Source organism: Pecten maximus, chromosome 16 (assembly GCF_902652985.1).
Source record: "Pecten maximus chromosome 16, xPecMax1.1, whole genome shotgun sequence".
In the NCBI taxonomy this organism is placed as follows: domain Eukaryota; kingdom Metazoa; phylum Mollusca; class Bivalvia; order Pectinida; family Pectinidae; genus Pecten; species Pecten maximus.
In genome coordinates this window covers 32,710,238-32,733,975 of record NC_047030.1, presented here as the reverse complement: position 1 = coordinate 32,733,975, position 23,738 = coordinate 32,710,238, and the positions used below count along the sequence as shown (strand labels likewise).

Genomic DNA, 23,738 nt, shown 5'->3' with positions numbered 1-23,738 from the left:
AAATAGGTGATGGTTTCTGAGGGAGTGTTTTTATTGTAAACATTATGTTCTTTAAACATATTTTCAAATATACTGAAAGCGAAGAGTTTTGAAGTTGTCTTCGTATGTATACGGCATCCGTCTCCGGATCTACATTTAGTTCTTATTATTCAAATCGAGGCTTACGGGACACTATCCACTTCCGCCATAATAAAGCTAGGAGTAGGGAAGCGGAAAAGACTTATGTAGAAAGAGAAGAGATTTGATCCGGTTGGGGTAAAATATGACCTCACGAAGGTAAATTGATGCACATGATTCATGAAATACCCCAGCTATTGCAACTTTTTGGTTTGTTAGGGAGAGCACGACCACCTGTTGACTTACTCTCCAGCTGATATGGAGAGTATGACTTCACATCCTCGATTCTTCCACAGGGACCTGTTGATAATCTCTCAAATGACGTCTACGCAGATCATGATTAAGATAAATAAATGGCCTTCTATCATGTTTTAGATTGTCTTATAAGTCATGTCACGACCCTTTCGGCTGTTCTGACCTCGGCAACACAATATAGATACATTCCATTGTAATTCCATGCCGTATCAAATTAGCCCATCCATTTTTTTCCCGTTGCCCAGTCTTACAATTAATTGCATTTGCATGTGGTTAGAGTCTCGGTCAAGATTTGATATCTTTGTGCTCTAAACAGAAGTAGATTTAGATTCTGGTATTGTGACAAAATAATGCATGCAGTGTTCAATATTAATGTATACAGAGCTTTTTGACCATGCATGAATGGAGTTATATATACAAGTATAGCATGTTGTTTGTATCACAGAAAAGATTTGGAAATGAGGGATAATCTAGTCTACTACCCACTTGCAATTGCAAGAAGCAACAACTTCCCTACTCTCTGGCACAAAATTTAAAGATTTTTATAGAGTCAGCAGCAGCAGCAACACATTCATATTGACACATTCTTTGGAGCAGGGAAGTTGTTGTCTCTTGCATGTTTGTAAAAATGGTGGATGCAGCGAAAATTTTGAGATAGAGCCACCACCTGTATTGTATCGGTTCAGGATGTAGATCATGGACTAGGTTTGGTTTTCATGTTATTTCACTTGAAACACAAAAACACATTGAGAAATCACTCATAATCACTAGTTCTGGCAGAGGGCATGTCAGTGTCAAGGCAAAAGCTGGCAAGAATGTCCGAGTATTCTGTTTGTATTGTGGTGGAAGTAAACTACCATTGACTCAATTTGTTCACAGAAATTAAGCCTGATTGACCACATCTATATTTTATATCATCTTTAACTTAGATTTAAGCCTGTGGTCTGAATTCCATCCATGGCCAACAAATATTGAACAGCATTGCAATTTTCATTACCTAAAATTTATGGCCATATTTGTTGAGTCAAGTCTTCTTATATGGTCAATGTTCTTATATCTTCCTTATTTCATATTTATTTTTTATCTTGTATCAAATAGATCTTGTTTTTTTCACTATTTAACAAGAAAAGTAATCTTGTACCATGCAAATTTTAATCATTCAGTAATAAATCTACATGCAAGTCTCGAGTAATATCAAATACTGTAGGATGTTGAGTTTGACTTTGTATAATTTTATGTTTTGTTTTAAATTCAATGCTTATATATAAGTATGAGCATAAATGTTTCAGATGTATTCTGTATTTTGATTTAATTAGTGAATTTATTTATTGAATGGGTTTAGTGTCTTCTAGGTAATACAGCCTTTGGCCTTTATTTATATATATAAGTGGATTGGTAATTATGTGAAGGGATGATATGTATTCATCTCTAGCAAATCTACAGGAAGTAAATGTGACCTTACCTGCAGAAACTTTAGTTACTGTTAGCATTCAGCTACATGTGTTACAGTGTATATACATGATTTGTCAGCTAGTTGTCATGATTTAAATGCAGTTGTGGGGTTTTCCTCTCTAATAAGTCAGAAAAATCTAATTAATGGTAGATCTAGCACTCCACCTGAGATCTTTAATAAACTACAAATGGCAATAATTAATTATTTTAATGATTGATTAAAAAGGGGAAAAAAATGGATAATATGATGCATATATCCTCACACTCATTTGTAGATCAGCTTATAATTCATTTTTTGTGCTACCTGCAAAAAGCAGGTGACATATATATATATCACTATGTCAGTGTCTGCGGCCGTGACAAGTCCTCTTGTGCCGATTAAACTCAAACTTCTTGCAGGTCTTCCTTACCAAAATTGCTTACTTGGGATTGCTTTTCAGGTCCAAAGGTCAAGGTCACTGTTACTGAAAAAAAGAAGAATATTTGTTTCCTTGTGATATCGCTAGTTTATTTGGGCACATTAAACTCAATTTTCATGTAGTTTTTCTTTACCCCAAGTGCTTGCACGGGTTTGTTTTTTACTAGTTCAAAGGTCAAGGACACTGTTACTATAAATAGAAAATTTGTTTCCATGCAAATTAGGCCCATCAAGCTCAACCTTCTTCATGTGCTCATTTACAGAAAGATCCTGCTCTGTATTGTTGAATTTTGAGCATATTTGTGTGATGCTGGTCTTGCTTACATGTATATAATAATTACTTTTAACATTATTTCTTGGAAGTAGAAAATATATCTATTTCTTCGTAATCGCCCAACTTGCTGTGCAGGCGACACATCCACTTCCGTGAAATTTTTGTGTTTTTTTTTTATAAAGATAATAAATATCGGACTACTGTTTACACCAGGTAGAGTACTGGACACTGAACCCATTAAGTGTCTTTCATGTCCTGTTATCTGCTATTTAGTAACGTAAGCATGATTTTTTTTCAGTGGCTACTTTAAATTATGAAAAAGATAGCATATTTTCTTCATTAAGCAAATATTAAAACTCAAAATGTAAACTGCATTGATATATATAGCTGTACATGTACAATGTATAAAAGGGTTTAAAAAAGAGCACTTAAAGAAACGTGAAAAAAAATTATATTCAATTGTATTTTTCGAAATAATTCCCTGAAGGAGAGATTCTATAATTTCTCAAAATCTTAATTTTGTAAATATCATGTTAAGCTGACAATGCTGATTGTCGGATGTAAAACTATATTTAATTAATGTACGCATTTTCGAGTAGATTAAGGAGGACGTACTATAACTACACAGTGGTTCTGTATACAAGGAAGGAGTTTGAAGAAGAGATAATTATTAGTCATGTTTATAATGTAAGTGGCCTTTCTCGTGTGTTTTCTTGTGTATCTGATAACATACATCTTTGTACAGGACAACAGTCATAATACTTTGACGAGGCCAGCACGGCATTGTGTGTAATGCTTTGGATTATCTAGGAATCGACAACGGAATGTGAGACTTTATTTTTCGAGGAGTGACAAGTTTGAAATAGGTAGAAAATGGTTTAAAGATAAATAGATGCATTGTTGCCTTTCTTTGTTAAAAATTTCTCTCTTTTTGTGTAGCGCAATGGTTTAGTTGTAGGTCACATATGCAAATGTAGTGTTTTCTATTATCAAACTGGCGAGCTGTCCCATACGTACGTAACACATGTACTTCCTGGTTCAAGTTGGCTTGTTTTCAAATTTTTCTAAACTCTCAATACAATCCGTAGATTCATCATTGTTTAATTGATATAGATTTTTACAGAATTAATTGTATTAATACAAAATTGTATTGGAAGTTTTTTCAAAGATCTGAATTTTTGAAATCTCAATGTCTTGGAAAGCCATGCTTGTAAAATTTTGTATGTGCATTTGCATGTACAATACATGTATACATATAGGTATGTAAGTACGTAGAATATCAATGTACATGTTTAGTTTACCAACATCATGTTTCATTTAATACTGTTGGTAGACATGTACATACACTGTAACCCATCATTTATATTTAATTATATGGAACGGCGGAAAACGTATAACAAATACATTAGTTATGAAATATATCTCATAAATTATTCAATGTCCTTGAAAAAAGTGAGTAATACTTCCCACAAGTAGATGTACGTTCCGTAAAAATTCAAAATGAAAATTTCTAAGCCAAAAGCGAACTAGATGTAGAAAGAATATTTCTGTTTTTGACTCTAAATGCAATGGTTCCGTGATGTAGGTTGAACTCCACTGGTGATGTGAGAAAATTTAGAGGATAATAATCAACACTTGACTTGATCTATATACTACTGAGGAACAAATCATGTCGAAGATTTCAAACTCGTTCAGAGCCAGCATGAAAAAAGAGCTGGATGGAAGTAGGATCGAAGCCATTGTAAAACAAATGAGGCAAGTATATATATCTGTATGGCTTTGCGTTTCTAAAATCTAATCTTTATACTACACAGTATAAACTCTAAAAGTCTTTCTTTGCTAGTTTGAAATGCACTTTAGCTAAAAATTCTGTATTCAGCTAAAATTCTGTATTCAGCTAAAAATTCTGTATTCAGCTAAAATTCTGTATTTCTAGATACCATAGCTATAGCTATATAGCAACTCTCTGTCTACGACCTGTTTCCTTTAACATGTACTTTGTTTTAATTGATGTGTCTCAAAACTAGTTCACACTTTAAGCTTTCAACCTGTATAATATCTACTCACATTTGAATGGAAATTTTGAAAAAAAATCCTAATATCACACTTTATATGTGAGTTTCTGAGTAATTCTCTTCTTAATTATCTGAGATCTCCCTCAATCTTGGGCTCCACTGTTTTGTTCAAAAAATGAAATTTTCCTCTTTATTCTAGTAATAAATCTGCATGTGAGATATGTATATGTATACATATATATGTGTGTGTGATTTTCATATAACCAGTTATTAGATCAGAAGAAAAATATGTAGGTTAGCTTTGACACATTAACCTTGTAAAATTAGTCGTGAACAGGTAAGTCATAGCTTGTGATACGCCTCAGTGCACATGTAGATCTACTAATTTGATTGACCTGTTAAGCTGACTTTTTACCTATGAAGTTGATGGATACAGTATGTCATGACTATGGGTGGTTGTGAACTGAAATTGAAGGCAAGTGGAAAAATTTAGGTCAGCTATATATATATAAAAATTGGTTTTATATTCCTGTTTTCCTTTATTTCCCTTTTGTATGACTGCATTATAAAGTTGTTGAATAATAAATATATGTATGTATGTGTATGTAGCTGTATCAGATTTGCTGAATTCAAAAGAACAGTTAAATTAAGTCAAGAATTTATTGATGTACATGTATTATATATAGCATTAATAATGTTGTAGAGATTTTCTTGACAAACAGTATTTTTGTCTCAATTTATTACTACAATTTTAATATAAATATTTATTAGGTATTTACACTTAGAGTTGCTGTCCAGTAAATTCCCAAACAGAAATGGCAAGCTTGCGATTCACTATTATTAGCTCACCTGGTCCGAAGGAATTTGAACAAATTTGGTCAGAAGCAACCCTATGGGTAGGGGACTCAAAATTGTACAAATGATGGGGCTGACCCCCTGGTGGCCTCTGGGGCATGGCCAAAAGGGGTCATTTTAACACTATTTATATAAACGACTTCTTCTCTGAAACCAAGCAATGGCTATCACTCATATTTGCCTGGTAGCATCACTATGGGGTGGGGATTCAAAATTGTACAAATGATGGGGCTGACCCCCCAGGGGCCTGAGGGGTGGGGCCAAATGTGGTCAATCTGGCTATATTGATATAAATGACTTCTTCTCTGAAACCAAGCAATGGCTATCGCTCATATTTGCCTGGTAGCATCATTATGGGGTGGGGATTCAAAATTGTACAAATGATGGGGCTGACCCCCCAGGGGCCTGAGGGGTGGGGCCAAATGTGGTCAATCTGGCTATATTGATATAAATGACTTCTTCTCTGAAACCAAGCAATGGCTATCGCTCATATTTGCCTGGTAGTATCATTATGGGGTGGGGATTCAAAATTGTACAAATGATGGGGCTGACCCCCCAGGGGCCTGAGGGGTGGGGCCAAATGTGGTCAATTTGGCTATATTGATATAAATGACTTCTTCTCTGAAACCAAGCAATGGCTATCGCTCATATTTGCCTGGTAGCATCATTATGGGGTGGGGATTCAAAATTGTACAAATGATGGGGCTGACCCCCCAGGGGCCTGAGGGGCGGGGCCAAATGTGGTTAATTTGTTTAAATAACTTCTTCTCTGAAACCAAGCAATGGCTATCGCTCATATTTGCCTGGTAGCATCATTATGGGGTGGGGATTCAAAATTGTACAAATGATGGGGCTGACCCCCCAGGGGCCTGAGGGGTGGGGCCAAATGTGGTCAATTTGGCTATATTGATATAAACGACTTCTTCTCTGAAACCGAGCAATGCCTGTCGCTCATATTTGCCTGGTAGCATCACTATGGGGTGGGGATTCAAAATTGTACAAATGATGGGGCTGACCCCCCAGGGGCCTGAGGGGCAGAGGCCAAATGTGGTCAATCTGGCTATATTCATATAATTAACTTCTTCTCTGGAACCAAACAATGGATATCTCTCATATTTTACTGGTAGCATCACCTTGGGGTAGGAATTTGAAATTGTACAAATGACGGGGCCGACCCCCTGGGGGCTGAGGGGCCGGGCCAAAAGGGGTCAGTTTTACAAAATTGATATAAATGACTTCTGCTCTGAAACTAAGCAATGGATATCGGTCATATTTGCCTGGTAGCATCACTATGGGGTGGGGATTCAAAATTGTACAAATGATGGGGCTGACCCCCCAGGGGCCTGAGGGGTGGGGCCAAATGTGGTCAATTTGTTTAAACAACTTCTGCTCTGAAACTAAGCAATGGATATCGCTCATATTTGCCTGGTAGCATCACTATGGGGTGGGGATTCAAAATTGTACAAATGATGGGGCTGACCCCCCAGGGGCCTGAGGGGCGGGGCCAAATGTGGTCAATTTGTTTAAACAACTTCTTCTCTGAAACTAAGCAATGGATATTACTCACATTTGTATGGTAGCATGGTTATGGGGTGGGGATTCAAAATTGTACAAATGTTGGGGTTGACCCGGGCCGCCAGGGGGCTGAGGGGTTGGGCCAAAAGGGGTCAATTTGGCTAAATTGATTTAAATAACTTATTCTCTGAAACTTAGCAATGGTTTGACTGGTAGCATCCTATTGGGGTAGGGATTCAAAATTGTATAAAGGAAGGAGCTGACCCCCCGGGGGGCAGAGGGCAGGGTCAAAAGGGGTCAATTAATCTAAACAAGATCTTCTCTGAAACTAAGCAATGGATATATATCACTCACATTTGTGTGGTAGCATCCCTATGGGGTCGCGCCAAAAGTCAATTTCATTTCATGGATTAATGCACTTTTTGGCATTTTTAGTATTAAAATAAAACCAATGTACATGTACCCATATAAAATATTTATGATATATATTGACATAGCAATACCAGTGACAAATATACTTAAGCATCATTCTTGTTTCATATCTCATGAAACCAGGTGAGCGATACAGGCCCTCTGGGCCTCTTGTTGCAAGCTTGCCGCAAGCTTAATCTGCAAGCTAGGAATTGGAACCTTGCAGCAAGCTAGTATTTGAAACCTCGCGGCAAGCTTGCGGCGAGCTAGTTTCTGCAAGCTTGCGACGAGCTTGTTTCTGCAAGCTTGTTTCTGCAAGCTTGCGGCGAGCTAGTTTCTGCAAGCTTGCGGTAAGCCGCTTTATGCAAGCTTGCCGCAAGCTAAATAGTCTAGCTCTGAGGTAAAAATAAATCTAATGCAGCAAAAATAAAGCAAAAACATCAAATTAATGTAAAAGTCTGTATTTCTATCATTCAGAGCAGTACTGCATGCTGTTACAATAAAACACCTTATAGATACAAACTTTATATACAAACATCTATATTTTATTCCATATTCTTTTTAACTAAATCAATGCACACTTACATAACAATACATCAAAGGTTATTTAATTTCTAGTTCATGAATGTTTTTTTTATCATTGTTAGTCTCTGTTGTCACTGCAATAATGGCTTATAGGTTTTGTTGGCATTCGGTAGAATATTCATCATATGTTGATAATACCAGTTATTTTTTTCAGTACAGTTACAATATCTTTTAACTCTCCTGTCATTTCCGTCCATTTCAGAGCTGACTGTATCTTTTTGCATTTGTGCTACAAAAAAATAAAACAAAGCAATATTACATAGAATATTGATCAATTGATGTTATTCTTTATAAGCCAAAACAACTATATTAGATATTTGAAGACATCTTTAAATGTCAACAACTAAATCTGGCTTAATTACATTTTAAGCCCACCATCATCAGATGGTGGGCTATTCAAATCGCCCTGCGTCCGTGGTCCGTCGTCCGTCCGTCCGTCCCTCCCTCCCTCCGTCCGTCCGTCCGTCCGTCCGTAAACAATTCTTGTTATCGCTAATCCTCAGAAAGTACTGAAGGGATCTTTCTCAAATTTCATATGTAGGTTCCCCTTGATGCCTAGTTATGCATATTGCATTTTGGGACCGATCGGAAAACAACATGGCCGACAGGCAGCCATCTTGGATTTTGACCATTGAAGTTTGTTATCGCTATTTCTGAGAAAGAGCTGAAGGGATCTTTCTCAAATTTCATATGTAGGTTCCCCTTGGTGCCTAGTTATGCATATTGCATTTTGGGACCGATCGGAAAACAACATGGCCGACAGGCAGCCATCTTGGATTTTGACCATTGAAGTTTGTTATCGCTATTTCTAAGAAAGTACTGAAGGGATCTTTCTCAAATTTCATATGTGGGTTTCCCTTGGTGCCTAGTTATGCATATTGCATTTTGGGACCGATCGGAAAACAACATGGCCGACGGGCAGCCATCTTGGATTTTGACCATTGAAGTTTGTTATCGCTATTGCTGAGAAAGTACTAAAGGGATCTTTCTCAAATTTTATATGTAGGTTTCCCTTGGTGCCTAGTTATGCATATTGCATTTTGGGACCGATCGGAAAACAACATGGCCGACGGGCAGCCATCTTGGATTTTGACCATTGAAGTTTGTTTTTGCTATTTCTGAGAAAGTACTGAAGGGATCTTTCTCAAATTTCATATGTGGGTTTCCCTTGGTGCCTAGATATGCATATTGCATTTTGGGACCGATTGGAAAACAACATGGCCGACGGGCAGCCATCTTGGATTTTGACCATTGAAGTTTGTTATCGCTATTTCTGAGAAAGTACTGAAGGGATCTTTCTCAAATTTTATATGTAGGTTTCCCATGGTGCCTAGTTATGCATATTGCATTTTGGGACAGATCGAAAAACAACATGGCCGACAGGCAGCCATCTTGGATTTTGACCATTAAAGTTTGTTATTGCTATTTCTGAGAAAGTACTGAAGGGATCTTTCTCAAATTTCATATGTAGGTTCCCCTTGGTGCCTTGTTATGCATATCACATTTTGGGACCGATCAGAAAACAAGATGGCCGTCATGCAGTCATCTTGGATTTTGACCATTGAAGTTTGTTATCACTATTTCTGAGAAAGTACTGAAGGGATCTTTCTCAAATTTCATATGTAGGTTCCCCTTGGTGCCTAGTAATGCATATCGCATTTTGGGACTGATCGGAAAACAACATGGCCGACAGGCAGCCATCTTGGATTTTGACCATAGAAGATTGTTATCGCTATTTCTGAGAAAGTACTGATTGGATCTTTCTCAAATTTCATATGTAGGTACCCCTTGGTGCCTAGTTATGCATATTGCATTTTGAGACCAATCAGAAAACAACATGGCCGACAGGAATCCATCTTGTATTTCGAAAATTGAAACTGGTTATCACTATTACTAAGAAACTAATGAAGGGATCTTCCTGAAATTTCATATGTAGGTTCCCCCAGGTGCCTAGTTATGCATATTGCATTTTGAGACCAATCGGAAAACAACATGGCCGACAAGCAGCCATCTTGGATTTTGACAATTGAAGTTTGTTATCACTATTTCTCAGAAAGCACTGAAGGAATCTTTCTCAAATTCCATATATAGGTTCCCCTTGGTGTCTTAATCTTAAATTTTATATATAGGTTTCCCTTGTTTGAAAAGTACTAGAGGTTTCTTCTGAGTTTACACAGATTAGTAAGACTTAGAAGAAGAGAAAAGTAGAGAAAAGATCAATCTGACATGGAACCTATGAAGAACATTCAATGGTGGGCGCCAAGATCCCTCTGGGATCTCTTGTTTCTAATGTGACCACTCTAGATATTTCATGATGGAGAATCAAATGTGCGACCTTCCAAGTTTAGGCATACATATCACATGTTGAGTAAAATTTTGTATGATGCCTAGATCTAGAAGTGCTGTCTTATAAACAGAAGCATGGTTAGTTTTATATACAGGTTTTATTGTCAGTTTGTCTTAAAACTATTTTTGTGCAATAATTGCAACATATCTAAAACACAAGAAATGAATATAAAAATACACATTTCATATAATGTTCAACTTTCCTAGGCTTTTTCTGTTGTAAAAGATAAAATATACAAGAATTTTTTGTTTTTGTTAGATGTGCTAGTGTTATAGCTCTGTATTTTTTTTCACCCAAAATTTCCAAAGATTATAGAATAATGTTTATTTTAGATCAGTAAATTATTCTTATATCAATTGAAACATTATTTGTATGTTATTATAAATCTCACCACTCACCATTGATTGTTGACCCCTGGAAATCTTCATCTGGATCACTTCACTGAGTCCATCTTCTGTTTGTTTATGTAACTTATTTACAGAACTTTCAACATGCAGATGTAGATAGGTTGCACATATCCTTACCATGTCCAGAATGACAGAAGTTTATTCTATTTCCAGAAGTGTTTGATAGGACAATTTATACTGATTCACAGAGATGCAAATTGTCCACATGCAGCCACAGGAAACTCAATTCAAAGTGGGGACCTTGTTTTACATTGGTCAATCTTAAGTTGGGGCACAGGAAAGGTTTTTCATTCATACAGACTTAACAAAAATGAAGATTTGTGGGTTCAACAGATGCTTTTTAAAATACTATAAAATTGCATTGAAGTTACTTTTACAATATTGTTTCATTTTATGTATTTATTACTGAAATAAATCATCAAATAAGTCACAATACAGTCAGTTAGAAATGAACCTTATACCCCGGGGTTGGCCCCATGGTGTCTGGAGTCTGACTGGCATGGACTTCCTGTACTCATCAGCTTGAACTGATATGATATATGTTCTCATTTTGTTCGTTTACACATATTGGTGTTGGAAAGGTTTTTGATAATAAGGCTTCAACATATATTTTGCTGAAATTTGCACTGATGGAAGTTCAATTCACATAATTTGCAGGTTATCCTTAGAATGAATATCACTCCTAGAAACAACTGATTATACTCCCGAAAATATATCATAATGTGTTCACTGATAACTTTAATAAAGAGGATTTTATAAGTACATGTGTAAAATATATAAATGAAGCAATACTTTAAGCATCAATATAAATTGGTTGGATATCTAAATTTGAAAAGATATGAATGTCATGATTACTATTGAAGTTTTATAAACATGAATTGCAATTTAAACAATAATAATTGATTACTGAAATCATCATTCAATTTTGATTCAAAAAGAGGTGTTTTTACTCTGATGAAACTCATATTCACCTTAAGATAATCAGATATGAAATTACTAAAAGTTACAGATTTTGAAATAGAAAATCCATGCTGCTGTGACTTAGAAGATTTTCACATCTCACAAGTAACATATCAGAGTAGAAAAGTTTCTAAGTCCACAACATGCAGAATATTGTAAAGAACTGAAGGCTTGCAAGCTTGCAAAAAGAGAACCCTCCTGCAAGCTTGCAGAATGACTCACAAGCTTGCAGAAGGACTCGCAAGCTTGCAACCATGTTCTTGCGAGCTTGCAGAAGGACTTGCAAGCTTGCAGAAGGACTCGCAAGCTTGCAGAAGTACTCGCAAGCTTGCAGAAGGACTCGCAAGCTTGCAACCATGATCTTGCGAGCTTGCAGAATGACTTGCAAGCTTGCAGAAGGACTTGCAAGCTTGCAGAAGGACTCGCAAGCTTGCAACCATGATCTTGCGAGCTTTTGGATAGCTTAAGTTTTAGGACCTGCCTGCTTGCAAGCTTGCGCAAGCTTCTTACTAGCTTGCATATAGCTTGCAAAGAGTAAAATAAGCTTGCCGCAAGCTTGCCGCAAGCTTACTGCAAGCAAGTATTTTTGTTTGGGGTTACTTTTAAAAGTTTTCTAGATCTTCTGTTTCCTTGTAATATTACAAATTACAATTTTAATCAAAATAAATCTCAACATTTTTGTTGAAAATGTGTTTAAAAAATATATAATGCAAGAAGATTCTCGAAATGTTTGTAATTAACTTTAAATTGCGATCATTGGTTTTTTCTTGCCTTTATTGCTATGAAAAGTCATGAAATTAAGAGAATGATGTTAGTTTTTTTGAAGAAGATGACAGCATTGTCAATATTTTACTTTAAAATTCAATGTTTTGTTTTTATATCTGACTTGCTTGAAAAGCTTTTAAGTCCAGTTTTAACCAAACTTAATATATTATTAAATCACATCATAATTTTAATGGACAAATATCAGATGCAAGCAATATGTTTTGGGGAAAACTTTATAGAATTTGAAAAATGTGCAACTTGATTTGCAGTACACATTTATATAGATGTGCATAATGTATATTACACATATCACTCTGTACATGTTTAAGTTTAATTTGCATTTTTTTTTTGAGAAAAAAATGCTAATTGAATTTTTATTGAATTTTGGAGTCTGTTTAAATAGAGATTCCATGTGGCCAGAAGGAAAGAGTTCCAAATGTTAATTTTGTTGTGTATGGTTGTTTGAAAAGAGATTTAATGTGGCTAGATGTACCAATGTTAATTTAGTTGTGCATAACTCTGGCTTTATTATCCCCCGCGAAACGCGTTTGCGGGGGATTATTAAATTGGGTTCTGTCCGTCCGTCCGTCCGTGTGTCTGTCCGAGATTCTTTTCTGGGCTATAACTCCATAACCATTCAACGCAGCTCCTTGAAAATTTCTGTATATATCAGACTAGTGCCCTAGTTGTGCCTTTTGCTATTGCGGACCTTCCATTTTCGATATTTTTTCTGTCACCATGGAAACTTAGTCAAAAATACCAAATTACTGTTTCCGGGCTATAACTGAAAAACCGTTCGACGCAGCTCCTTGAAAATTTCTGTATATATCAGACTAGTGCCGTAGTTGTGCCTTTTGCTATTGAGGACCTTCCATTTTCGGTATTTTTTCTGTCACCATGGAAACTTAATCAAAAATATCAAATTACTGTTTCCTTTTGTTTCCGGGCTATAACTCCATAACCGTTCAACGCAGCTCCTTGAAACTTTCTGTATATATCAGACTAGTGCCCTAGTTGTGCCTTTTGCTATTGCGGACCTTCCATTTTCGATATTTTTTCTGTCACCATGGAAACTTAGTCAAAAATACCGAATTACTGTTTCCGGGCTATAACTCGAAAAAACCGTTCGACGCAGCTCCTTGAAATTTTCTGTATATATCAGACTAGTGCCCTAGTTGTGTAATTTGCTTTTGCGGACCTTCCATTTTCGGTATTTTTTCGGTCATCATGGCAACTTCATCAAAAATACCAAATTTCTGTTTCCTTTTGTTTCTGGGCTATAACTCCATAACTGTTCAACGCAGCTGCTTGAAACTTTCTGAATATATCAGACTAGTTGTGCCTTTTGCTATTGCGGACCTTCCATTTTCGGTATTTTTTCTGTCACCATGGAGACTTAATCAAAAATACCAAATTACTGTTTCCTTAATAACTGTTACTTTGAGCTTGATATATACATGTATTTGGGTTTTCATACCATCTGCGGGGTACGGGGGATAATGCCAAGCTTTGCGGCTCCTTGTTTGTAAAAGTGCTTGCTTGATGTCAGTAGCTAAGAGTAATAGAAAAGATTTATCTTATGGTCCATTAAAGTGATAAAATATTTGGCTCACTACAGAGTTTCAATCCTTGGACCCTGTGATTAAAAGCAGCTATCCAAAGAGCTTGAAATTACATACATTTACGTTGAAACTTTTGGTCAGTGGGTTTCCGGTCTGGTATTCATGGGTATGTCAGCTACTTACAATGTGTATATATATACTGGACATGAGTGATGACGTTCAGGATCCACAAAAGGGCCATGTTGTCTTTCTAGGATTTTATACAGGAAACTATTAAGTATTTTTCACAGTAAATATTTTCCTATCAAGTTTTAAATATAAATATTTACTTTTAGCACTACAGTCTCCCATTGCCTCAGTGTTAATCTGGGCTGCATGTATGAGCGTATAGATGCAGTCACGATCACATGACATGATAGTTACGTCATTTTGATCAACATCATGGAAATGCTTTATCATGCGATACGAAATTATCACACATTTATTCTATCAAGATTATATATTGTGCAGACTTTAAAGTGTCTACATGATGCAGACATTGCATGCTCATCATCAAACATTATGTAATGTTCGATCCCACAATATCACAATGTTTATGTTAAAATTGTCAAGAACCAGTGCAAGATAAAAAAAACACACACAGGCCTCATATTTGGCACCTTGTTCTCTAGGGCAGTGCTTTACTCTGTCCTTATACAATTGACATCACCTCGACCTTTTTTCAAGGTCACGGGACTCAACTAAGGAAAGTTCCTTTGATAAAATTTTCTGAAGATCTAGAAGATAAAGAGATCTAACATTTTCTAAACAGGTACCTTAAAGGATATAGAGTACTAGCGTTGCAAACTTTCCTAAAAAAATTGACCTTTGTTCAAGGCCACACCAAATTGACCTTGACCTAATTTCACGTCCACAGAAGACAAATATTTAAAAACTATTTGAGAATCATCTTCTCTACTGTCATAGACCTAAAGGCCCGATATATTTAGCCATAGTTATATATTATAAGCTTATATAAGGTTACCGTGCTATAGAGTGCTGGTGTCTAGATCTTCTGTCCTTGAACTTCTTACCGCTGGAAAACTACTCATATAGACGCAACTTAGGTAGTGATATTTGGCCATGGATCTCCATGGAGAAGAGTGCATTGAAGTTTCCTCATATGAATGACCTTGACATATTCTCAAGGCCACATGGGTAAAAAACTTCAAGACCAGATAAAAGACCTAGAGGCCTCATATTTTCCCAACAGTTCTCAATATAGTCAGTTTGCCATTATCGTCTGTAAGTCATAGAATCATTGTTCAGGCCCTTCAGGCCACTTGTTTGATTTGTAACTTAATGTTTCACTATAGTTAGAAAATAATTTGTAGGGTAGTCCTGCGTTTTCTGCTTACTGAACGCAATCAAGTAATTATGTGCTATTGACAAATGCACGTATCTATTACATTATCCATTCAAGCTTACATAATGTACATGTCACTACCTGTGACTACTGCAATATAGATATATATAGACAGGTATGCATACCATGTACCCTCCACTATCTGTATAGGTACATGTAGTTTATTTAAATGTCTTACACCGGATATCATCGGCCAGTCCTTAGACAAATCTTAAATTCAAGGTAGATCCAACGTCTTCGATAAGATTTTAATTTACGGTTTTCCAGGTGTGTAATAAACATGTACCTATATAAATATGTATATATATGTGTCATCTGAGATTACAGGTATACACACAGTGTCATTGATCTAAATCAAATTCAGAAGTCAACGCAGAATTACGTACACATACACCCAACATAGGTTAAATTGTTCAGGGAGTTTTAATGAATATACATGTACATGTGTTCGGGCATCATAACACAAGCCCTTTGTATATGTGTGTGTGCCTTTATTTACAGTTAACAGTACTACGGCCCCTATGTACATATAATAACAGGAAGTTGTAAAGTTTGGGAGATAGAGGTTGTATACGTACTGCACAACACTCCATCGAGTCAAATAGGAAATTACTAGTGAATCATCATAAAGGACAATTCCGATCTGGTCAATGACTCTTGTCAACCTTAAGACATCTCTCATAAAATAGACTGCAGTATTATAATATGCAGTATATGCAATTGGGACGTGCACTTGTTATGAATTTTTTAACCAGAAGAATTTATCACACTTTTTATATTCGAATTCGATGACAAATCTATGGGTGTTTCTTTGTGAAAGATGGATTATTGACAAATTTATTCCGTGTATGAAAGTAAGGTATCGTCAGAGTCTTTTTATTCCTTTCCAGTGATAAATTTTAGACATAATATTTTTTATGGTTAAGCAGAATAATAGGGAAGAATTTTGTCATTGTAGGGTTCATGTAATTGATTTCTAATGTAATTTTTCAATAAAAGTTGTATTAACAATGAAAGATTTAAACTTTATGATACTTACCTAATTTAAAGCCATATTGAATTATTTATAAAATATTTTTCTTACTCAGATAATTATTTAAAATTTTTATTTTTTAATGTCATATCTACCAATTTATTTAAAAATACTGATCTGTACAGTTTTTCCCTTTTTTTTTTTTTTTTTTGATAAACAGAGGAAGTTTTTTTTTGATATCTACCTTTTCAGGTCTGATATTTGCTTAAAAAAAAGTATGATCGGCCGTGTATCTACCTAGCATTTATTTGAAAAGAGAACTCTTATCTAAGATCAATAAATTCTCACCAAGAGGCTCAGTACTGCCAGATATCAATTCTGTCTCTCATGATATTCAGGAAGTCTTATTTTTACAGTAAGTGCAAACTGGCTACATACATATTATTTTCTCACATGCAAAGGTGAAGCTTTGACAAATGTGACATTTACTAAAATCATTTGAGCTGATTTCCCTTGGAACTGAAACAATCTAAAAACTTCCTGGTGGCTTTTTCAGAATATCAGAGAATACCAAGGTAGCTAATAATATAGATATACACAACAAAAGAAGTTGTTACTTGGATCTACTATGGTTTGAGGAAGACTTTTAAATGTATTGAATGGACAGAGAGATTTCAGAATTGAAGGACTCACAAATGACTTGCCCGGAAAAAGGAAAATGTTAGTGTATATATTCCTGGGGTATATATATTCGAGAAACTGTGACAAACTTTTATGACATGAATACATTATCATCGGCCTGCTGTATATGTACATGTACTAATATGTATAGTTGACGGCCAGCACCCTAAATCGGACAGTATATTGTGGATTTATTTAAACATGGCTAATACCTCGAAAGCTAATGGATCTACCACTGGGCCTTCAGCGCCAAATAAACCGAAACCTACAACTCATGGCCCCAAAGTTCCGACCGCTAGGGAGAAAATAATTCCCGTACCAAAGAAAGGATCGGTGGAGGAGGATAAACTTCCGTACCAAAATAGGTAAAGAACTTTATTAAAAATACAAATTGGATCCTGTACATTTTTATTCTCATTACTTAATGATTCATTTTTTTTTTAAATTCCTTAAGGGCTTATGCTGCCATAAAATAAATTGACAGGAGTTATCTTCTCATAGAAGTTACTGAAAGAATATTAGAATTATGAGTATTGACCTGCATATCAAGTTGAGTTTGAGTTCATGAATTTAAGTTTGAGGAACAATTGCATTAGTTACCAGGTTGCCAGTGATTTTCGGGTATGCAAATTTTGGTAAAAGATCTTTAGAGATAGGTATACATGTAATTTCCAGACCTTACAAACATCTCACAAGATATATTGATGAGACCACTCTTTTAATGAAATTTCTGAAAGTACTGCATAGAGGAAATCAAAAGTCTCCATTCTCAAAGTTAAGGAAGATAACTGGAATCAATAATATGCAATTTTAGCCTTTTGATAAGGTCGATATATGGTTTTATTATTTTTAGGGACACCTGGGTGTGTAAATTCAGTCAGAAGTGAATCACTTGTTGGTTTATAAATGCTGATATTGACTTTGAGCGCATGAAAAAAATTATATTGATTTATAGGGCGTGTGCAAGTCTAAATGTCTCATTCAAACGTATCTTTTCTTGGGTCGATAAATCCAGGTAAGGACCTCACTCAAAGCCTAAAATTGTATGTATATCAACCTGAAAAAATATGGACCGAGGATGAATTCTGAGGTATATATATATAATAGGACCATGTATTGACCGAAATCAAATGGCTATAATAGTTTCATTATCAAATGACTAGTCAAACAGTCAACCAGCATTTTTTGCAATTTTTTTTTTGCACTGTTGGTCAGTATATTAACTTTTTATCAGGAATCATGTGACACTATTTTAGCCAATCAGAACGTATGAATAACTTTTTATCAGGAATCATGTGACACTATTTTAGCCAATCAGAACGTATGAAAATATGATTGCATGATAATGTGAAATAAATCTCAAAATTAAAAACTTACGATATTCGGAAATCAAAGAGGTTATGAAAACTGTCGCCAATATTGTCTAATCAACAGAAACCATAATGGTGTGTATAGTTTTCATAGAAACAGTACTAATATTTGGGGGGGGGGGGGGGATTGGATGCAAGAAACTTGAATGAAATGACCATATAAATATAATATATTTTTAGATGAATGGAAAAATAACAAAGGTTGAATATAGAAGTGGGTTTTTTTTCAGGTGATGAGGGATACAATTCATTATAGGAATTATATTCTTGATTTGTGAACAAGTCGACATCCCATTGCAGAATTTTGGGTCGAGGAGTCTTAATACAAAAATCAGTACATAAATCTTATGCATGGATTTTTAGCTCACCTGGACCGAAGGTCCGGTGAGCTTATGCCATGGTGCAGCGTCCGTCGTCCGTCGTCCGTCCGTCAACATTTGCTTCAAATCGCTACTAGTCAAAAAGTTCTTATTGGATTTTGACCAAATTTGGTCAGAAACATCCTTGGCAGAAGGGGATAAGATTTTGCATAAATGGTGGCTCTGACCCCCAAGGGGCCTGAAGGGCGGGGCCCAATAGGGGAAATTGAGGCAATTCCTTTAAATCGCTACTAGTCATAAAGTTATGAATGGATTTGAACCCAATTTGGTCAGAAACATCCTTTGGGGAAGGGGAACAGATGTTGCATAAATGGTTACTCTGACCCCCAAGGGGCCAAAGGGGCGGGGCCTAATGGGGAAATAGAGGTAATTCCTTAAAATTGCTACTAGTCATAAAGTTATGAATGGATTTGAACCCAATTTGGTCAGAAACATCCTTTGGGGAAGGGGAACAGATTTTGCATAAATGGTGACTCTGACCCCCAAGGGGCCAAAAGGGCGGGGCCTAATGGGGAAATAGAGGTGATTCCTTCAAATCGCTACTAGTCATAAAGTTATGAATGGATTTGAACCCAATTTGGTCAGAAACATCATTGGGGGAAGGGGAACAGATTTTGCATAAATGGTGACTCTGACCCCCAAGGGGCCAAAGGGGCGGGGCCCATTAGGGGAAATAGAGGTAATTCCTTCAAATCGCTACTAGTCATAAAGTTATGAATGGATTTGAACCCAATTTGGTCAGAAACATCCTTTGGGGATGGGGAATAGATTTTGCATAAATGGTGACTCTGACCCCCAAGGGGCCAAAGGGGCGGGGCCTAATGGGGAAATAGAGGTAATTCCTTTAAATTGCTACTTGTCATAAAGTTATGAATGGATTTGAACCCAATTTAGTCAGAAGCATTCTTTGGGGAAGGGGAACAGATTTTGCATAAATGGTGACTTTGACCCCCAAGGGGCCAAAGGGGCGGGGCTCCATATGGGAAATAGAGGTAATTCTTTTAAATCGCTATTAGTCATAAAGTTATGAATGGATTTGAACCCAATTTAGTAAGAAACATCCTTTGGGGAAGGGGAACAGATTTTGCATAAATGGTGACTCTGACCCCTAAGGGGCCAAAGGGGCGGGGCCTAATGGGGAAATAGAGGTAATTCCTTCAAATCGCTACTAGTCATAAAGGTATGAATGGATTTGAACCCAATTTGGTCAGAAACATTCTTATGTGAAGGGGAACAGATTTTGCATAAATGGTTACTCTGACCCCCAAAGGACCAAAGGGGCGGGGCCTAATGGGGAAACAGAGGTAATATCTTTAAATCGCTACTTGTCATAAAATTATGAAAAGATTTGAACCGAATTTGGTCAAAAACATCATTGGGGGAAGGGGAACAGATTTTGCATAAATGGTTACTCTGACCCCCAAGGGGCCAAAGGGGCGGGGCGGGGCCCATTATGGGAAATAGAGGTAATTCCTTCAAATCGCTACTAGTCATAAAGTTATGAATGGTTTTTAACGCAATTTAGTAAGAAACATCCTTTGGGAAAGGGGAACAGATTTTGCATAAATGGTGACTCTGACCCCCAAGGGGCCAAAGGGGCGGGGCCCCATATGGGAAATAGAGGTAATTCCTTCAAATCGCTACTAGTCATAAAGTTATGAATGGATTTGAACCCAATTTGGTCAGAAACATCCTTTAGGAAAGGGGAACAGATTTTGCATAAATGGTGACTCTGACCCCCAAGGGGCCAAAGGGGCAGGGCCTAATGGGGAAATAGAGGTAATTCCTTCAAATCGCTACTAGTCATAAAGTTATGATTGGATTTATACCCAAATTGGTCAGAAACATTCTTATGTGAAGGGGAACAGATTTTGCATAAATGGTGACTCTGACCCCCGAGGGGCCAAAGAGGCGGGGCCCCATATAGGAAATAGAGGTAATTCCTTTAAATCACTACTAGTCATAAAGTTATAAATGCATGTTGTAAACTCAGAGAGTCTGGACTTCATTGTTTCTTTAAAGCAGTTGGGATCCCCACGCTATAACCATAAATAGCATTGTTTGAGGTTAACAAACAAAAGGAATTGAACATGAACATTATTTTGACATTTGGTCAAATCCAACCAGGTGAGCGATACAGGCCCCATGGGCCTCTTGTTTATAATTACCAGTGTACGTCTTTTGCATGGTGCTATTGTTGGTATAATGGTTGTGTTTTTAACCAGGAAGATATACCGGTAATCAGGTACCATGTACATGTATTGTTGTATATAACTGTCGTGTGCAATGCCTAAAGTGTCTTATAAACGCTGATAACAAGCTTTATGTAAATACACATATGTACATTGTAATTAACCTGGTATAAATATTTAATATTCCCTCTAGGAAATTAAAAAATTAGAATTTCCTCGCACAAATGTCAATAAATAATCTTTTCCTCAAAGATTTACATCGGGGCTAGGGAATTTACATTGAATTCCAGAGGATTGGCATATGTGTATACGTGTACTGCATATAAACAATTGATAAGCATTGATCTTACATTTGCTAAATACCGATATTAAGATATGTACTGTTGTGTCGGTACATTAAACCTTTTATACTATTAGGTGCAATTGGTGCATTGTATATAATGATTGCCTTTATACAGTCAAACCTGCTCTAACGACCCCCTGTATATAACGACTGCCTGTCTATAACGACCGTTTTTAAGATTCCCTGTGAGATTATATAACATAATATTGTAGTATAATATTGACTGTACATGTATACTTATTCTTTAGCTTGTTGCCTATATACTTATTCTTTAGCTTGTCAATTTTACATGACATTGTCTTTGATTTGTGCACAATTCTTTCAGGCTTTTCATGCATGCTTGGCGATGTGATATTTCCAAGTCAGGGGCGTAGCTGGGCCCTTGATTAAGTGGATTCACGAGCACCGTAGGTGCGAGTTAGAAAGATTTTGAAAGTTTTGAAAATGTTAAAATGGCGTTCAAAGTCGATGGTCCGGCTTTTTCCCCGGTAAACTTTAATTTTCATTTCTGTTATCGATGTGTCAGTGTCACTATATGGTTCTACTATGTATTACAAGATGCATTTTGACAATTTTTTTTATGAAAAATTAAGTGGATTCACCTGCGTACTTGCGTACAGGCAGCTGCATGAGCACAAGGTCTTTTAAATTGAGACTAATTAAAACTTGTGTTCTGTATTTATCAGGGCATCCATTTGACCCTTGGGTTTTAGCAATTTCAAAAGTCAAATCACTATTTCTGAGAAATATGATGGGTCAAAACATACGTCAAATAGACAATTCCTTCAAAACCAAGAGTCAGATCTCATTTTGGGGAGACAAAAACATATTTTCGAAGGTCTACTAGATAAATGGATCAACGGATAAAAGTTATATTAATGAAAATGCACGTGATGAAATAATTAACATTAATTTTTTTTTATATAATGTTACAAAATTAATTGGTGTTCGTACTGGTTTTAGCTCTATATATAATTTAACTTGACCAGTGTTACGATTAACTGTGAGCATGCTGTGTTGATCCCCCAGACATCAAAATTATATTTGTTATGGGTACTTTTGAAATATGTATCAACTTATGTCACAGATCTACTGATGTGTATGAAATGCATTAATTGACTTTGAGAATTTCTATTCTCATATCCTCAAACTTTTAGAAAATTTATAAGCATTCTATGATGGCTGCTGCTGGTGACCTTAGGATTATTATTGGTTGAACCGAAAGTGTTTTATTTAATATGTACCAAGTAATCAATTGATTTAGTGGATCCATATCATAATTTGTCCACTCGTAGAACTTTTAAGTTCATGTTTTTCTCATTATTGGAGGCAGGTTTTAATTTTATCATATATTTAACTTTTATTTTAACCATTTAACTTTTCATCATTCATAATCTCGTAATATGAATATTACTGGAAAATGACAAAATGGTAAAGAATTTTTATGTTGCTATACTGAACTTACATCAACTATTTTGATAAAGGATCAATTTTATGTCTTTTTGTGGACAAGATTATGATTAAAACTTCCTCCTTGCTTTAATTAAAAATGTGAAATACGGAAAAACATCCTTAAAAAATGTCCCTACAGCTGACACAGTTCTAGTCACGTGACCTTTGCACCCTGTGACTTCATATGATTTCAAATGTTCATATGAGTATATTTTTTCATGGTGTCGTCCTTCCATCCAGCAAGAACTTAATTGTCAGGAGACAAGAACTCCTCTCTCAGTTTTTAACCATTCGTACCATGCATTTGTGCTTTCCACGAGGGTCATTTTGATTTTTTTTGTTTTATTATTTTACAAGATTTTTTCACTCTTTTGTTTCAGTATTTCAGTTTTGTTAAAGGAGAATACTTCTTGATAGTTCTGCAATTTACCATTATGTAGTTGTGCTTTCCTAAGCATTTTGATTTAACAATTTTTGAAAGAGTTGTTGCCCTCTGTTCTCTTTCAGTATTTCAATATGATCCAGAGATCTTCTGACTTTGGGTTTAATCTTATTTGTATGAATCTTGTTAGGATCTCTGAAGCAGCATTTGAAGCCTGATTATATTTCCATATTCTAGGCATAAGAATCTTTAATTTATCATTTAGGAATTGGATGAGAATTTGTGTCAATTGTTCTCTCTGCCAGTGATAATATTGTGTATATTGACTTGAGTCTATGTTTACAGATGGTTTCATCCACACATCACAGGACTGAAGGCTGAGGAGCTCTTGAAGGATCGAGGATACGATGGCAGCTTTCTGGCCCGCCACAGTGGTAGTACGACAGGCGACTTCACCTTGTCTGTCAGGTGAGTGGGTTGGTAAACATTCCCCTGGCCATTAAATCAAAATCATATCCAGAGTTTTCTCTGGCCCTTAAATCAAAATCAGATCCAGAGTTTTCTCTGGCCCTTAAATCAGACGTTTAATATTTTAATGGAAAGATAATAAGATATGTATACC

The 23,738-nt window shown here is 36.1% G+C and overlaps 1 protein-coding gene and 1 long non-coding RNA gene across 7 annotated transcripts in view; one reads left to right on the top strand and one right to left on the bottom strand.

The window, feature by feature from the left end:
- The first annotated feature begins 152 nt into the window (after window positions 1–152).
- Window positions 153–23,738, top strand: part of LOC117345286 (tyrosine-protein phosphatase non-receptor type 11-like) — a 58,272-nt gene continuing 34,686 nt past the window's right edge. Inside the window, exons 1-3 of one of the 6 annotated variants that reach the window (XM_033908342.1) lie at window positions 153–276; window positions 4,102–4,271; window positions 23,462–23,584. In XM_033908342.1, coding sequence (XP_033764233.1) covers window positions 4,186–4,271; window positions 23,462–23,584 — 209 coding nt within the window. In that variant the 5' untranslated portion in view covers window positions 153–276; window positions 4,102–4,185. Of the gene's footprint in view, window positions 277–3,185; window positions 3,204–3,261; window positions 3,383–4,101; window positions 4,272–16,775; window positions 17,363–23,461; window positions 23,585–23,738 lie in introns of those variants that run through there. The other 5 variants (XM_033908344.1, XM_033908343.1, XM_033908345.1 and 2 more) reach the window with 5 other exon arrangements.
- On the bottom strand, window positions 7,758–11,202 carry LOC117345287. The gene is made up of 2 exons (XR_004536401.1): window positions 10,643–11,202; window positions 7,758–8,126 (listed from the first exon to the last, which is right to left on the bottom strand). It is a non-coding gene; the product is annotated as an uncharacterized LOC117345287 (long non-coding RNA).